Source organism: Oncorhynchus mykiss, chromosome 3 (genome assembly GCF_057628025.1).
Source record: "Oncorhynchus mykiss isolate SJ-2025 chromosome 3, ASM5762802v1, whole genome shotgun sequence".
In the NCBI taxonomy this organism is placed as follows: Eukaryota; Metazoa; Chordata; class Actinopteri; order Salmoniformes; family Salmonidae; genus Oncorhynchus; species Oncorhynchus mykiss.
The window spans coordinates 50,935,479-50,954,627 of NC_143024.1; the positions used below are offsets into that span (position 1 = coordinate 50,935,479).

Here is a 19,149-nt window from a genome sequence, read left to right on the forward strand (position 1 = left end):
TGCTTCTATAAAGTGTTTACTCAGGGGTGTAAATGAGATATCTGTATTTAATTTTCAATACATCTGCAAAAATGTCTAAAAACATGTTTTCACTTTGTCATTATGGGGTATTGTGTGTAGTTGGGTAAGGATAAAATATAAAGGGTATGAATACTTTCGGAAGGCACTTAGTTTTCCCTGATGTTCGTAGAGATTGCATTCACAGTACACTCAAAAATGCTATCTATAGTAGAACCTGTGCCCATAGAATAACCCTTTGAATAACCCTTTTCTTGTTCCAGGTAGAACCCTCTGTGGAAAGGGTTCTACATGGAACCCAAATGGGTTCTACCTGGAACCAAAAAGGGTTCTGCTATGGGTACACGTAAATTACCTTTAAAAGTCAAGTCAATGTGCTTGTCGATAATGCACATTTCATTGAATCCCGGCCTTGGAATCATTGTTCTAGAAAACTGAGACTATTCTTGAGGACTGAGGAGAGATCGAAACAGCAGAATCTAATCTACCTGTTGTGTAATAGACAGTTCAAGAGGATAAAAGTGGAAGACTCTTTTACAAGAGGGCAATATGGTGATAATCAATGATCTTCATTGACCAATGGTATTTCCTGGTCTGAGTTGGCAGTATTAGTTGCAATAGATAGAGCCACAAAACTCTCATTCATGTGATTGAATCCATCTCCAGCCAAAATGTCAGCAAGGCCAGTATTCTTATATTGTTTTTTAGTCCTTGTCGGATACAAACAAAAACTTTGGAACAAACATTCCTCAGGTGATATGAAAAAATCTTAGAAGGGGTGCCAAAAAGCTATCCTATTATGTGCCATAGGGCGATATTTATGTGCAGTCCACTAAACATTGCTCTTCATAAGCCTTTTGAACAAACTTTGCTCATCAAAGGCCATCAAAGACTTTTGGCCAGAAGTGAGATGTTGTGTGATCTGCTTTTGGATTTCCATGCCATGTTTGACCATGGTGAAACTTGATGCTTCATAATGGCTGCAATATCATTATGGCTGCCATATTAGAATCACAGGAATATTGGGTTTGGGGAAAAATGACGGGTGGCCTAAAAGCATAATTGCAAAAGTAGGGGCTAGACAAGCATTATCTACTGAGAAACCTTTGATGGGACAAAGTACCATTGTTTCTGTGACTGGGCCCTGTCTACTATGTTAGAGTAGACCAGTTTAAGGTAATACTTAGGGTAAATTACACATGTTCTCAATCAATTAGCTACACATGGTATGTTTTCAGTAGATAAGGTACATAATGTATACATAATCTAAGGTGTGTGTGCAATTAAGTTTGATAACATTGCCCTTTAAATACATCTCTAAGGTTATTAATGTTCACCAAAATCTGGCTGGTTTATGTAAAAAAAAAAAAAAATGAATATGTAAGAAAATAACAAGAATAGGGGGTACCATTCCCACATTTTTGGGCACCCCTTCTAATAGAAATGTATACATCCCAAAGAGCATCTCTACCAAATCTAGACATTTGTATCCGATACGTCACAATTAAACAAAAACAAAATCTTTGACGCTAAGGCCCATGACTATTTCTATGAAATCATGGTATCATATTGAATTAGGCACAGTTCGAAATGTAGTGAGGTGGGGTGGCTGGTACAAAATAGGTGAGGGTTGTCAAAAAAAGTTTTGTTTCTTTGGGGATGCTTGTGTGTTTTTTTATTGGGCACAGGGGAGGGTAGTGCATTTGTTCCCTGGTTTACAGTCCCCATTTTGCAGGTTTTACTTTTTCTATATACTGTAGCTGCATTTCCTCATCTGCATGAGCCTCCCCTATCAAGGTGTTTTGGTACTTCCCTTATGCACTATGCTTTCTGGGCACTTACTATACCACAGGTCAATATAGTCTACCTACCCTCTATCCATAGTGACAATAGTGGTTTGTCCAGATCTGCAATAGGTTAACCTCTCTAGGGTATGTGGGACACTAGCGTCCCACTTGGCCAACATCCAGTGAGATTGCAGAGCGCAAAATTCAAATACAGAAACACTCATTATAAAAATTCAGAAAAGACACAACTATTTTGCATAGGTTTAAAGATGAACTTCTTGTGACTCCAACCACGGTGTCAGATTTCAAAAATGCTTTACGGCGAAAGCATACCTTACAATTATTTGTGAACATAGCCCAGCAGACAAATCATTACAAACAGTAAACAGCCAAGTAGAAGAGTTACACAAGTCAGAAATAGAGATAAAATGTATCACTTACCTTTGATGATCTTCATATGATTGCACTGAAGACATTAATTTATTCAAATGTTCGATAAAGTCTCTCTTTATATCCGAAAACCTCATTTTGTTTGCGCGTTTTCTTCAGGCTTAAACGCAGTCACAACAGGCAGACAAAAAAATCCAAATTGTATCCGTAAAGTTCATAGAAACATGTCAAACGATGTTTATACTTAATCCTCAGGTTGGTTTTAGCCTCAATAATCAGTAATATTTCAACCGGACAATAACGTAGTCAATATAAAAGGTCAACAACGGCACTCTCTTGGTCGCGCGCATGAAAAAGCTCTGTGACACTGCAGGGTCCACTCATTCAGACTGCTCTTACTCCCTCATTTTTCAGAATACAAGCCTGAAACAATTTTTAAAGACTGTTGACATCTAGTGGAAGGCATAGAAACTGCAATTTGAGTCATAAGTCAATGGATACTGTAATGGTATTGAATAGAAAACTATTTAAAAAAGAAGTCCAACTTCCTGAATCGATTTGTCTCAGGTTTTCGCCTGTCAAATCAGTTCTGTTATACTCACAGACATCATTTAAACAGTTTTGGAAACTTTAGAGTGTTTCCTATCCAAATCTACTAATTATATGCATATCCTATCTTCTGGGCCTGAGTAGAAGGCAGTTTAATTTGGCACGCTTTTCATCCAAAATTCCAAATGCTGCCCCCTACCCTAGAGAAGAAAACTAGCAATCATACACTTATAAAATCATTTAAATCGGCACCAATTTTCAATAAAAATCCACAAGAACATAGATAGGCAGTGGAGACGCCTGGTGCGTCATTGCGGATCAGGGCCGTGCATAGACCTTTCAGGGGCAGGTGCTCAAAATAAAGCAAAAAGCAACTCCATTCCCTTGGGGAAAAAATGCAATTTCATCAAAATTCATTACACCAAATGCATATGTAGCTAATTGTATACTTTTTTTTAACATAGGCCTATTGATTTCTGCAAAAACCCATTCACTCATCATCACAAATTGTAAGGAAGCTACACTATATATACAAAGTTATGTGGGCACCCCTTCAAATTAGTGGATTCGGCTATTTCAGCCACACCCGTTGCTTTTAGGTATAAAATTGAGCATATAGCAATCTCCATAGACAAACATTGGCAGTAGAATGGCCTTTCTGAAGAGCTTAGTGACTTTCAAAGTGGCATAGTCATAGGATGCCACCTTTCCAACAAGTCAGTTCAAAACATTTCTGCCCATGAGAAAAAGCTCACTGCCATTGGACTCTGGAGAGGTGGAGACATGTTCTATGGAGAGATGAATCACACTCCACCATCTGGTAGTCCGACGGACGAATCTGGGTTTGGCGGATACCAGAGAACACTACCTGCCCCGATGCATAGTGCCAACTGTAAAGTTTGGTGGAGTAGGAATAATGGTCTGGGGCTGTTTTTCATCTTAATGCTCCAGCATACAATGACATTCTAGACGATTCTGTGCTTCCAACTTTGTGGCAACAGTTTGGGGAAGGCCCTTCCCTGTTCAGCATGACAATGCCCCCGTGCACAAAACGAAGGTCCATACAGAAATGGCTTGTTGAGATCTGTGTGGAAGAACTTGACTGGCCTGCACAAAGCCCTGACCTCAACTCCATCGAACACCTTTAGGATGAATTTATTTATATAGCCCTTTGTACATCAGCTGATATCTCAATGTGCTGTACAGAAACCCAGCCTAAAACCCCAAACAGCAAGCAATGCAGGTGTTGAAGCACGTTGGCTAGGAAAAACTCCCTAGAAAGGCTAAAACCTAGGAAGAAACCTAGAGAGGAACCAGGCTATGAGGGGTGGCCAGTCCTCTTCTGGCTCTGCCGGGTGGAGATTATAACAGAACATGGCCAAGATGTTCAAATGTTCATAAATGACCAGCATGGTCAAATATAATTATTATATTATTTTGGTCATGTAGTGTAGTTATGGTGCCTCCTAAATACGTTGACATAGGGAAAAGAGTGTAGGCTTTCAGCTTATTATTTATGTTTTATTTATTTCACCTTCATTTTGCCAGGTAGGCCAGTTGAGAACAAGTTCTCATTTACAACTTGGCCAAGAATAAAGTAAAGCAGTTCGACACATGGAATAAACAAAACATACAGTCAATAATACAGTTGAAGAAAATCTATATACAGTGTGTGCAAATGAGGTAAGAAAATAAATAAGTAACAAGAACATTTCCCAGGACATATCTGATATTGGCAGAAATCTTAAATTCTTGTTAAAACCTCTTACAGCTACCCCCTACTTTTTTTCAATTTCTGCCTGAAGACATAACCAAATCTAACTGCCTGTAGCTCAGGCCCAGGACCAAGGATATGCATATTCTTGGTTTAATTTGAAATAATCTGAAACACTCTGAAGTTTGTGTAAATGTGAATTGAATGTAGGAGAATATAACGCAACAATCTGGTTTAGATAATACAATCAGAAAACCATAAATTTTTTCATTTCTATTGTTGTATCATCATCTTTAAAATGAACAAGACAAACACACGTTCAGATAGGACGATGGGGACAATTTCAGTGAAAAACATAAGAGGGCAACAGTACTTGTGCAAGGTTTCAGAATGACAACTTCCAAAATGAGTGTGCTTACATGACATTTATCATGAAGTCACCCATGTGTCCCACACAAGTAGCCCAAATGTACCCAAGTGGCCAAATTGGTGAAGTTATACATTTTGAATGGAATATACAAAATACAAAAATGGTATTCTAACACACCCCCCCCCCAAAAAAATGGAGAAAAAACATGAAAAAATATATACATTTACAAAATAACACTTTCAATATTTGGAAGACCCTCAGTCCTCTACACAATATTGTGCTGCTGATGCCAGATGCCATAGCAGTCTCTTTCTGCTGTAAAGCAGAAGGTCACCAAGCATGTGGTGCAGGTGATGGGGGACTTCATTTTGCAAAGAACACAGCGACGCCTCCATGCGGTGCCATTTTGGCCCTGAGGCACATCCATGCCTGCAGAAATAAATTTGGGCAGATGAACACCACTTGTGGCAGGAGCTGGATGAACCAGTTTCAGTGGGGGATGGCACTGGGAGCTCCCATTCGGAGTCAGTGTCACTCTGAAAGAAAATCTTCAGTTAAAATAGTTTCACATGTGAGCCCTGTATCAACAGGTACTGTATAATAAACAGATATATATAGAGTACAGGGAACATACGATTGAATATATTATTATAGACCTGCTAGATCTACTGTCTCATTTATATTATGACATTACAGCTAGATCTTCTGTCTCTATTATATTATGACATACCAGCTAAATCTACTGTCTTTATTATATTACAACAGACCAGCTGTATCTACTGTCTCCATTTCACTTTGGCCATTGTTGTGGGCCTGCCCTCCTCTCAACAGCCTCAAATAGGCTATTTCATTTCACAAATAATATTTTATATTATTAATTTCAAACAACGGCATTAACATGAGAAGAACCTACCAGTCCAAAACGATGTCCTCTCCGTTCAAAAAATATTCCTCCATTTGGGAATCGCTAAATGAATTGTCCCCCAACAATCTCTGTCTCACTTTCCCGATCAATTTCTTCTAAAATTGTGTGTACATCTGTATATCTAGACTTAGATTTAGCTTTCCCTGACTTAGTCGCCATACGGATTGATATATAAACAGCTGAAGATGCACTTTACCAAATAGTGCTGTGTGAAACATGCATGGCTCCTTTCGGTATGAATCGTCAATGGCGAATGAACCTCTTTACGCCAGAGTTTACTACATGGGTTGGTCTTCCAACACATAAACATTACATATTGCCGTTTACCTCAACTCATTGGCTATCTACCCAGCTCGATTTCAAGATGATCAGTGGTCATTGGGTTAAAAATGGATTTTATCAAACAAAGACCATTCATTGTGTAACAATGAGCATTGGGATTGCAAACAGAGGAAGATCGTCAAAGGTAAACAATTTATTTTATTGCAGTTTGTGATTTTGTTACGCCTGTGCTGGTTGAAATAGTTGTTTTTTTATGGGGCTCTATCCTCAGATAATCGCATCGTATTCTTTCGCAGTAAATCCTTTTTTAAATCTGACAACGCAGTTGGATTAGCAAGATTCTAGGCTTTCAAAACACGTGAGACACTTGTATTTTCATGAATGTTTAATTTGACTATTTATGTAGCGATCACAGTATGTTGTCGAATTTCATCCCGCTAACGGGTTCGGTGCGCAGAGAGGTTAATCTAACTACACTGTCCTATTTACAGTAGCTATTACAGTGAAATAATACCATGCTATTGTTTGTGGAGAGTGCACAATTTTGAACATAAACAATTATTAATAAACAAATTTGGCATATTTGGGCAGTCTTGATACACAATTTTTGAACAGAAATGCAATGGTTCATTGGATCAGTTTAAAACGTTGCACATACACTGCTGCCATCTAGTGGACAAAATGTATATTGCATCTGGGCTGGAATAATCATGATGGCTTTTCTCTTGCATTTCAAAGATGATGGTACAAAAAAATACAAAAGAACGATTGGTTTTTCTTTATCATCTTTTACCTGATCTATTGTGTTATATTCTCCTACATTTCTTTTGCATTTCCACAAACTTCAAAGTGTTTCCTTTCAAATGGTACCAAGAAAATGCATATCCTTGCTTCAGGGCCTGAGCTACAGGCAGTTAGATTGGAGTATTTCATTTCAGGCGAAAATTGAAAAAAGGGGCAGATCCTTAAGAGCAACAGTGTTGTTGCAAACACTGGCTTGAATGAATATTTCTGTGTCCATTCTTCCCTGAAACTCCTATTTTTATTATCCATCTATCTTTTGAGGCTTTGAAAGCGACATTTTCTCTTGATTGCAGCTGATTTTCTCTGATCAATGAACAGAGAAAAATACATAAAAAACTAATTTAATAGACATTGGTGATATCAGTGTAATCAGATTGAAATTATTATGTTATTGTCATTGAATTGACTACATACTAACCAGATGTGTTCAAATCATGTTAAATTTGTAGTGAGAGCCTACAGTATATGAATTGAGCTGCTTTTATGATAAATATCTTCTGTCCTGCCAACTATTTGCTCAGAAATAAATTGGCCCGAGGCCAAACCTAGTTGCCGACCTCTGACCTCGAACCTATCTAATTCTTGTCATTCAACTTGTAACCCATTCAAGTTCCCCCAAAAAATCTAAACAAAGTTTGTTATGAAGTGTCTTTCCCATATCTGAGAGCGATAGATTATGTGATCATTAGTTTTGGCACTAAACTTCCAATAATTTGTTCAACTGGTACTGGGAACCTTCAGACTAGTATTGTGAGGCCTGTGGGGGTCCTAGAACAACAGACATGTATGTACGTGTTCGTGAGAGTCTCAACTTTCCACAGAGTGGACATAATAGTGTGTAGCCCAAATAGCTTGGATGCTACAGACAGAAGTTGGCAGATCGGCTGTACCGACTTCAGACGAGTCCCCTTCAGACGAGTATGTGTGTGGTGCATTGGCACAAAAACCTGTAGGTAGAAAATGTATTGTATATTTTTCAAATCAAATCAAATTTTATTTGTCACATACACATGGTTAGCAGATGTTAATGCGAGTGTAGCGAAATGCTTGTGCTTCTAGTTCCGACCATGCAGTAATATCTATTAATCTAACCTAACAATTTCACAACAACTATCTTATACGCAGTTGCCGTACCAGGCGGTGATACAGCCCAACAGGAAGCTCTCGATTGTGCATCTGTAAAAATTTGTGAATATTTGTGCTGACAAGCCAAATTTCTTCAGCCTCCTGAGGTTGAAGAGGCGCTGCTGCGCCTTCTTCACCACGCTGTCGGTGTGGACCATTTCAGTTTGTCCGTGATGTGTACGCCGAGGAATTTAAAACTTTCCACCTTCTCTACTTCTCTACTGTCCCGTCGATGTGGATGGGGGGCTGCTCCCTCTGCTAGGAAAGCGAAGCGAGGCGGCCATCTCTGTCGGCGCCAGAAGTTTATATTTTATAGCAATGAAAATCTCATTTCCCTCCAGCTGATCATTGTCTGTCGCTGGCTCTCATCATAGTGTAATGAGCCAGGCAGGGAGAGTGAGCTTGTCCATGGTGGTCAGTGAACCCTCAACCTTCTGGCCCGTAGCCCTGCGTGGCATCAACTGTGCCACAAAACCATGCTGAAGTGGTCAAGTTGATATCCATGTTTATAAACACAGGGTTGCTATAGTTATTATTTGTGGTGATCATTATTATTTTGTTAATTTTATGAAGGAGAAGGGTAGTGCTTTTTTATGACCCCTCGAGTTCGACCCCCCTCTAGTAAATTTGGAACTGTTCCTTCCTGTTTAATATTGAGGACTTTGAAACAAGTGTCTAAGTATGGATTTATAGGAATTCAACATTTGTTTTTTAGTATTTTATGCCTGTTATAGAAGTGTTGGAATTGATTTCATGAAATGTATTTGTTGTTTTCAGAACTAATGACACTTTTTACAAGTACTGTTTTTGATTCAGATAAATGCTCAGAATTCTTTTGGAAAATAATGCAATCATAAAAGCTCAAAAGTAGCTCTGCACCTATTTCTCTTTCTTATCATTACTGTTTACAGGACAGTTGATATTTTTGATGTTCCTACTGAGAAACAATTGTACTGTAAAACACATTGCACATTTCCATTTTAAATGTAACATTTATTTAACTAGGCAAGTCAGTTAAGAACAAATTCTTATTTACAAGGATGGCCTACCAGGGAACATTGGGTTAACTGCCTTATTCAGGGGTAGAACAACAGATTTTTACCTTGTCAGCTCTGGGATTCAATCCAGTAACCTTTTGATTACTGGCCCAACGGTCTAACCACTAGGCTACCTGCCGTCCCTATGTATGGGAGTTGTGATTGTTTTTCTAAAACATATGGTATTGAAAAGGAATTAATGCATTTTCAATGTAAATAAAATATTTCCAAAATAATACCCATTGTCCTACACATTTCTCCAGACATTTAAATAAATGTAATGTGTTCCGTCATGTCTGTTAAATTTCTCTTTCCCTCATTTATGAAAGCCCGTATTCCTGCAGCCGCGTCTCATAGACTAGACGTAACATAGTAAACAAAAATCAGAGACACTCAAATTAGTGTATATTACGTTTGGTATGGCTACATAAGACAGAAGGTTACTTAAGGCAAAAATGAATGGTGTGTGGGCATGTAGCACAAACATCTACATAGCAATCCAAAGGTTAGGTGTTTGAATCTTATCACGGACAACTTTAGCATTTGTGACCCATTTCAGGAAACTAGTCGTATGTCGCGGCTGGCCCTTGGATATACAGTTGTAGCAAAAGGTTTTGAGAATGACACAAATATTAATTTCCACAAAGTTTGCTGCTTCAGTGTCTTTAGATATTTTTGTCAGATGTTACTATGGAATACTGAAGTATAATTACAAGCATTTCATAAGTGTCAAAGGCTTTTATTGACAATTACATGAAGTTGTTGCAGGGTCAATATTTGCTGTGTTGACCCTTCTTTTTCAAGACCTCTGCAATCTGCCCTGGCATGCTGTCAATTAACTTCTGGGCCACATCCTGACTGATGGCATCCCATTCTTGCATAATCAATGCTTGGAGTTTGTCAGAATTTGTGGATTTTTGTTTGTCCACCCGCCTCTTGAAGATTGACCACAAGTTCTCAATGGGATTAAAGTCTGGGGAGTTTTCTGGCCATGGACCCATAACATCGAGGCTTTGTTCCCCGAGCCACTTAGTTATCACTTTTGCCTTATGGCAAGGTGCTCCATCATGCTGGAAAAAGCATTATTCGTCACCAAACTGTTCCTAGATGGTTGGGAGAAGTTGCTCTTGGAGGATATGTTGGCACCATTCTTTATTCATGGCTGTGTTCTTAGGCTAAATTGTGAGTGAGCCCACTCCCTTGGCTGAGAAGCAACCCCACACATGAATGGTCTCAGGATGCTTTACTGTTGGAATGACACAGGACTGATGGTAGCGCTCACCTTGTCTTCTCCGGACAAGCTTTTTTCCGGATACCCCAAACATTCGGAAATGGGATTCATCAGAGAAAATGACTTTACCCCAGTCCTCAGCAGTCCAATCCCTGTACCTTTTGCAGAATATCAGTTTGTCCCTGATGTTTTTATTGGGGAGAAGTGGCTTCTTTGCTGCCTTTCTTGACACCAGGCCATCCTCCAAAAGTCTTCGCCTCACTGTGCGTGCAGATGCACTCACACCTGCCTGCCGCCATTCCTGAGCAAGCTCTGTACTGGTGGTGCCCCGATCCCGCAGCTGAATCAACTTTAGGAGACGGTCCTGGAGCTTGCTGGACTTTCTTGGGTGCCCTGAAGCCGCCTTCACAACAATTGAACCGCTCTCCTTGAAGTTCTTGATGATCCGATAAATGGTTGATTTAGGAGCAATCTTACTGGTAGCAATATCCTTGCCTGTGAAGCCCTTTTTGTGCAAATCAATGATGACGGCACGTGTTTCCTTGCAGGTAAGCATGGTAGACAGAGGAAGAGCAATGATTCCAAGCACCACCCTCCTTTTGAAGCTTCCAGTCTGTTATTCAAAATCAGCATGACAGAGTGATCTCCAGCCTTGTGCTCGTCAACACTCACACCTGTTTTAACGAGTGAATCACTGACATGAAGTTAGCTGCTCCTTTTGTTGCAGGGCTGATATGCAGTGGAAATGTTTTTTTGAGATTCCATTATTTTGCATGGCAAAGAGGGACTTTGCAATTAATTGCAAGTTATCTGATCACTCTTCATAACATTCTGGAGCATATGCAAATTGCCATCATACAAACTGAGTCAGCAGACTTTGTGAAAATCAATATTTGTGTCATTCTCAAAACTTTTGGCCACGACTGTAGATAGATATACACAAATATATATATATATATATATATATATATATATATATATATGGGAGGCAGCCAAATGCCTTTCACTGAGCTGTGTAAAGACAGAGTGACATGGGTGAGAGAATTAATTTTAATTGATCTTAATGCTCTTTGTTGTTTGCAGGTGTACTATCCTTCTGACCCTATGCAGCCAGGTCCCATGTACTTTTGAACTCCTCACAAGTGTGGCTTTTTTTGTGTCAGCTGTGAAGGAATACTACAACAAGTCAGTACTTGTACTTGACTGATGTAGGCATGTCATCCAACAAAGGCAGCAGCGCAGTCAATGACATTCACCATTTCTTTACCAACAACAGAGTTGGGGAAACACGTGTGGACCTGAATTGTGATACTGTAACTGCAGTGGCCAAAACAAGAACAGGTTTGTGCTCTGGAATTGTGCCTGGCGGACCATGCACAAGCTCCTACACAGTCTGGACCTTCACTTCCTCATCACAGGCCGCGCCAAGTTTGCCCCAGACTGGTGCTTCGGCTTCATCAAGCAGCACTTCATAAAGACCACAGTGAACATTTTGTCTGAGATTGCTGGTGTTGTGAAGGACAGCACAGTGACAGGTGTCAACATCCCACAGCTGGTTGGACTGGAGGATGGTACGGTGCTGGTGGAAAGTTATGGCTGGCAACAACCCCTGATTTCGTACTTCAGGCCTCTGCCACAGATCAAACAGTACCAGCACTTCAGGTGAATAGAATTTTCATTGCATTGTATGAGGTTATTCTTCTTATCTAAACTTCAGAGGTGAATTGATGTTGGACAAGGTTGTAATATCTTCTCTATTTTTTTTCCCTGTTTTAACGCTTCGATGCTCTGGAGCCTGGTGTTGTTGTCACCAAGGAGCGTTTGGACTCAGTCGGGACCATGTTTCAGCTGCTGCGCAACGCTGACATCCTTCCTCCCAAAGATGGTCTGCTTGTACACGCACCACCTAGACTGGACACAGCTTGACAAACTTACCTTTTTGAGAAGATCAGGGAGTTTTGTGGCGAAGAGGCTATAGCATCACATGCCCTGCACAAAAGTCAAGGGCAGGATAGAAACATGCTCTCCGAATATATAGATTCCCTTGTTCATGCGTGGTTCAGCACTATCTGCAGTGCCTCTATTCATATGACTCTCTCCTAACACACGTTGCTGCTACAATTTTTTTTTTATTATCCCGCTTCTCAGCCACCTTACCCCTGATTGTATGCATATAACTACCTCATCTATCACTGGTATCATTATATATACTCTCCACCTCCACCCTGATCCACCTCTACGCAGATGACACCATTCTGTATACTTCTGGCCCTTCCTTGGACACTGTGCTATCTAACCTCCAAACGAGCTTCAATGCCATACAAAACTCCTTCCGTGGCCTCCAACTGCTCTTAAACGCTAGTAAAACCAAATGCATGCTTTTCAACCGTTTACTGCCTGCACCCGCACGCCCGACTAGCATCACCACCCTGGATGGTTCCGACCTAGAATATGTGGACATCTATAAGTTTCTAGGTGTCTGGCTAGACTGTAAACTCTCCTTCCAGACTCATATCAAACATCTCCAATCTAAAATCAAATCTAGAGTCGGCTTTCTATTTCGCAACAAAGCCTCCTTCACTCACGCCGCCAAACTTACCCTAGTAAAACTGACTATCCTACCGATCCTCGACTTTGGCGATGTCATCTACAAAATAGCTTCCAATACTCTACTCAGCAAACTGGATGCAGTTTATCACAGCGCCATCCGTTTTGTTACTAAAGCACCTCATACCACCCACCACTGCGACCTGTACGCTCTAGTCGGCTGGCCCTCGCTACATATTCGTCGCCAGACCCACTGGCTCCAGGTCATCTACAAGTCCATGCTAGGTAAAGCTCTGCCTTATCTCAGTTCACTGTTCACGATGGCAACACCCACCCGTAGCACGCACTCCAGCAGGTATGAGGCCAACACCTCATTTGGCCACCTTTCCTTCCAGTTCTCTTCTGCCTGTGACTGGAACGAATTTCAAAAATCGCTGAAGTTGGAGACTTTTATCTCCCTCACCAACTTCAAACATCTGCTATCTGAGCAGCTAACCGATCGTTGCAGCTGTACATAGTCCATCGGTAAATAGCCCACCTAATTTACCTATCTCATCGCCATACTGTTTATATTTATTTACTTTTCTGCTCTTTTGCACACCAGTATCTCTACCTGCACATGACCCTCTGATCATTTATCACTAGTGTTAATCTGCAAAATTGTAATTATTCGCCTACCTCCTCATGCCTTTTGCACACAATGTACAGTGCCTTGCGAAAGTATTCGGCCCCCTTGAACTTTGAGACCTTTTGCCACATTTCAGGCTTCAAACATAAAGATATAAAACTGTATTTTTTTGTGAAGAATCAACAACAAGTGGGACACAATCATGAAGTGGAACGACATTTATTGGATATTTCAAACATTGTTAACAAATCAAAAACTGAAAAATTGGGCGTGCAAAATTATTCAGCCCCCTTAAGTTAATACTTTGTAGCGCCACCTTTTGCTGCGATTACAGCTGTAAGTCGCTTGGGATATGTCTCTATCAGTTTTGCACATCGAGAGACAGAAATGTTTTCCAATTCCTCCTTGCAAAACAGCTCGAGCTCAGTGAGGTTGGATGGAGAGCATTTGTGAACAGCAGTTTTCAGTTCTTTCCACAGATTCTCGATTGGATTCAGGTCTGAACTTTGACTTGGCCATTCTAACACCTGGATATCTTTAATTTTGAACCATTCCATTGTAGATTTTGCTTTATGTTTTGGATCATTGTCTTGTTGGAAGACAAATCTCCGTCCCAGTCTCAGGTCTTTTGCAGACTACATCAGGTTTTCTTCCAGAATGGTCCTGTATTTGGCTCCATCCATCTTCCCATCAATTTTAACCATCTTCCCTGTCCCTGCTGAAGAAAAGCAGGCCCAAACCATGATGCTGCCACCACCATGTTTGACAGTGGAGATGGTGTGTTCAGGGTGATGAGCTGTGTTGCTTTTACGCCAAACATAACGTTTTGCATTGTTGCCAAAAAGTTCAATTTTGGTTTAATCTGACCAGAGCACCTTCTTCCACATGTTTGGTGTGTCTCCCAGGTGGCTTGTGGCAAACTTTAAACAACACTTTTTATGGATATCTTTAAGAAATGGCTTTCTTCTTGCCACTCTTCCATAAAGGCCAGATTTGTGCAATATACGACTGATTGTTGTCCTATGGACAGAGTCTCCCACCTCAGCTGTAGATCTCTGCAGTTCATCCAGAGTGATCATGGGCCTCTTGGCTGCATCTCTGATCAGTCTTCTCCTTGTATGAGCTGAAAGTTTAGAGGGACGGCCAGGTCTTGGTAGATTTGCAGTGGTCTGATACTCCTTCCATTTCAATATTATCGCTTGCACAGTGCTCCTTGGGATGTTTAAAGCTTGGGAAATCTTTTTGTATACAAATCCGGCTTTAAACTTCTTCACAACAGTATCTCGGACCTGCCTGGTGGGTTTCTTGTTCTTCATGATGCTCTCTGCGCTTTTAACGGGCCTCTGAGACTATCACAGTGCAGGTGCATTTATACGGAGACTTGATTACACACAGGTGGATTGTATTTATCATCGTTAGTCATTTAGGTCAACATTGGATCATTCAGAGATCCTCACTGAACTTCTGGAGAGAGTTTGCTGCACTGAAAGTAAAGGGGCTGAATAATTTTGCACACCCAATTTTTCAGTTTTTGATTTGTTAAAAAAGTTTGAAATATCCAATAAATGTCGTTCCACCTCATGATTGTGTCCCACTTGTTGTTGATTCTTCACAAAAAAATACAGTTTTATATCTTTATGTTTGAGGCCTGAAATGTGGCAGAAGGTCGCAAAGTTCAAGGGGGCCGAATACTTTCGCAAGGCACTGTAGACTCTTTTTTTTTTCTACTGTGTTATTGACTTGTTTATTGTTTACTCCATGTGTAACTCTGTGTTGTTGTCTGTTCACATTGCTATGCTTTATCTTGGCCAGGTCACAGTTGTAAATGATAACTTGTTCTCAACTAGCCTACCTGGTTAAATAAAGGTGAAATAAAAATAAAAATGGATATTGTTCTTGTACATAATGTATATTTTATTTATATTGACACTATCTATTTCTGAGAGCATACAGGTCGCAGTGGTGGGTAGTATATGGGGCTTTGGTGACAAAAGCACTATCATTGTAACGGCTGTTTGAAGAAGAGGACCAAGGTGCAGCGTGGTACGTGTTCATGATCTTTCATAAAACTGAACACTAGAACAAAAAATAACAAAGCGGCACAAACGAAACAGTTCTGTCTGGTGCAGACACACAAAACAGAAAAGTATGGTTCTCAATCAGAGACAATGATAGACAGTTGCCTCTGAGAACCACACCTGGCCAAACACACAGAAATAGAAAACATAGAACACAAAACATAGAATGCCCACCCCAACTCACGCCCTGACCAAACCAAAATAGAGTCATAAAAAGGATCTCTAAGGTCAGGGCGTGACAGTGATAGACTTCATTCAATTTGTTGAGTAGAGTGTTGGAGGCTATTAGGTCAATGACATTCCCAAAGTCGAGGATCGGTAGGATGTTCAGTTTTACGAGGGTATGTTTGGCAGCATGAGTGAAGGATGCTTTGTTGCAAAATAGTAAGCTGATTCTAGATTTAATTTTGGATTGTAGATGCTTATTGTGAATCTGGAAGGAGAGTTTACAGTCTAAACAGACACCTAGGTTTTTGTAGTTGTCCACATATTCTAAGTCAGAACCGTCCAGAGTAGTAATGCTGGACGGGCGGGCAGGCATGGGCAGCGATCAGTTGAATGGCATGCATTTAGTTTTACTTGCATTTAAGAGCAGCTGGAGGCCATGGAAGGAGAGTTGTATGGCATTGAAGCTCGTCTGGAGGTTTGTTAACACAGTGTTCAAAGAAGGGCCAGAGGTATACAGAATGGTGTCGTCTGCGTTGAGGTGGATCAGAAAATCACCAGCAGCAAGAGCGAAATCATTGATGTATACAGAGAAGAGAGTCGGCCCGAGAATTGAACCCTGTGGCACCCAAATAGAGACTGCCAGAGGTCCGGACAACAGATTTATCGGTGGTGCCAGTATTTCCTAGCCTCAGTGCAGTGGGCAGCTGGGAGGAGGTGCTCTTATTCTCCATGGACTTTACAGTGTCCCAGAACTTTTTGGAGTTTGTGCTACAGGATTCAAATTTCTGTTTGAAAAAGCTAGCCTTTGCTTTCCTAACTGCCTGTGTATATTGGTTCCTAACTTTCCTGAAAAGTTGCATATCGTGGGGGCTATTCGATGCTAATGCAGAACGCCACAGGATGTTTTTGTGCTGGTCAAGGGCAGTCAGCTCTGGAGTGAACCAACTATATCTGTTCTTGGTTCTAACTTTTTTTAATGGGCATGCTTATTTATGCTGCAATAGTTTGTGTCGGGGGCTAGGGTCAGTCTATTACATCTGGAGTATTTATCCGGTCTTATCCGGTGTCCTGTGTGAATTTAAGTATGTTCTCTTTAATTCTCTCTCTCTTTCTCTCGGAGTACCTGAGCCCTAGGACCATACCTCAGGACTACCTGGCCTGATGACTCCTTGCTGTCCCCAGTCCAACTGGCCGTGCTGCTGTTCCAGTTTCAACTGTTCTGCCTGCGGCAATGGAACCCTGACTTGTTCACCGGACGTGCTACCTGTCCCAGACCTTCTGTTTTCAACTTTCTAGAGACAGCAGGAGACGTAGAGATACTCTGAATGATCGGCTATGAAAAGCCAACTGACATTTACTCCAGAGGTGCTGACCTGTTGCACCCTCTACAACCACTGTGATTATTATTATTTGACCCTGCTGGTCATCTATGAACATTTGAACATCTTGGCCATGCTCTGTTATAATCTCCACCCGGCACAGCCAGAATAGGACTGGCCACCCCATCATAGCCTGGTTCCTCTCTAGGTTTCTTCCTAGGTTCTGGCCTTTCTAGGGAGTTTTTCCTAGCCACCGTGCTTCTACACCTGCAATGCTTGCTGTTTGGGATTTTAGGCTCTATTTCTGTACAGAACTTTGTGACAGCTGATGTAAGAAGGGCTTTATAATACATTTGATTGATTGATAGATGCTGCCTTGGCAGCTAACCAAGGAAATTACCTCTAACAGTATTTTTGGAAGTTAAATGCAACAAAACACTTATGAAAAACAATTTCTTAATATGGCTTATGAACACTATAATTTGTTTGCAAGCATGATAGCTGTACTTTTAGTTTATGGTTGACACACCTTGTTTGCCATTAGCCAATCGGCGTTCTCAACGAGTTCAAAGCAAATGAACACACGTTGCTCCCAGATTACAAATAGTATTTTTCTGAGTTTCCCACTTGCTATGAACGCAGCATTCGTGAAGGCCAATTAAAGATAGTATTTTAGTAAGATTTAGCTACATTCTTAATCTAAGGCTAACTTCTGGATTATCTTTGGCTAGGCTGCTCAGGCAAACCCAGAAGTGTGCAAGGACCGCCAGATGGACACCACCTTTGGCAAAATGTAAAGTTCCACCATCATGACCCTGGCTAAGGAGTCTACATACAAGGAGCCTCCTCTGTCCCATTGAGATGAATTACCTGAGTAAATAACATCAGACCTGAATGCCTTATGTTCAGTGTGAGTCTGTGGTATGAATAAGATTATGGTGATGCTCAGTGTAAATGCTTAACAGTAAGAATTGTTGTTTAAGCTATCGACTCTACAAGTTAGAACTGTTACCTGTACTACTCTGCACAAAACTGGGTTCCTTTAAATTCAGATGCCATTTTCTCATTTGTAGAATGCAAATTCAGTTGGTTCCAGTCATTCATAAAATTGAGCAGTTTACATTGACAAGGAATTTGCCTAAAGCGTATAAATGAAAAAGGATTTAACAAGTCAAACATTTTTCTTTAGCAATTTATTGCTTATAAACGCTCTTAGATTTGATTTTTTATCAAAAAATAATTATCAATAAATCACAAATAAAATTGTCACAATTACTTTACATGACATATTACACAATGAAGCCATTGTACAAAGAACATATACATGTAACATATTGGTCAGGAATGTATCCGAGGTTGGTATGCAGCTTTTTTTTTCTTCATATGGGCACAACACTCATCATTTCACAACTATTCACATTTTGGAAATCCTACCTGGATCCAAAACAAACAAAGACATCAATCAAACAGCCTGGCTTTCTGCAATGGATCTTTGGCAGTGGAACTGATCTCATTTTTGTCAAAATTCAGCTACTGAACAAAAATATGTAACGCAGTAACACGAACCAAAGCTTGTCTCCCTAGTTTGAGCTCTAAATAATCAACTGCATTCAGATAAAAAAAGTACCTCAGAACAACAACAGAAAATACATAATCCATTTGGATTCAGTTTAATCACATTTTTAACTGTACCCTGCTGGAACATCATAGTACATTTGTGTTGATGTCATGTTTCATGATCTATCTGTTGAATACAAATGAAAATTTACAAAAGAAAATACATAATCCTTCAAAATACATAATCCTTTGAGTGTCTCTCTTTTGAAAACCAATATAACTTAAGCCCACATAGATCTCCAGGAGCACCACCATGTCCTTCACTGTGTCGGAGTTAGTCCCAAATGACACTCTTTTCCTTATAGTGCACTACTTTATGGCCTATGGGAGAAGAGGGGCTCTGGTCAAAAGTGCAATTTGGGATGAGCAGCCTTAAAATTAGGGTTCTGCTCCACATTAACCATACACTATCCTGTGTTGTGTACATACAGTATAAGCCTCGCACTATCAGATTTGGTCCGTCTCCACGTTGAGTTCTGGACAGAGCTCTTTGAGGATTATCCATCAGAACCTGAAACAGGGGCAGAGGAAGCATGTCAGGAGGACATTAAGCAATACAT

General features: G+C 40.4%; 1 protein-coding gene across 9 annotated transcripts in view; it reads right to left on the reverse strand.

Moving 5' to 3' along the window:
- Positions 1-19,149, reverse strand: part of LOC110519952 (sorting nexin-25-like) — a 36,823-nt gene that overhangs the window by 3,869 nt on the left and 13,805 nt on the right. For 3 of the 9 annotated variants that reach the window (XR_016494679.1, XR_016494676.1, XR_016494677.1), the window contains 2 exons: positions 19,019-19,100; positions 18,151-18,910 (listed from right to left, as the gene is read on the reverse strand). The exons of 3 other annotated variants lie outside the window; for them this stretch is intronic. Coding sequence is in view for 2 of the 6 variants with exons in the window: in XM_090229499.1 (XP_090085625.1) it covers positions 19,087-19,100 (14 nt within the window). In the remaining 4 variants the exon portion in view is untranslated. Of the gene's footprint in view, positions 1-4,597; positions 5,365-18,150; positions 19,101-19,149 lie in introns of those variants that run through there. 3 more of the 9 variants (XM_090229499.1, XM_090229500.1, XR_016494682.1) reach the window with 2 other exon arrangements.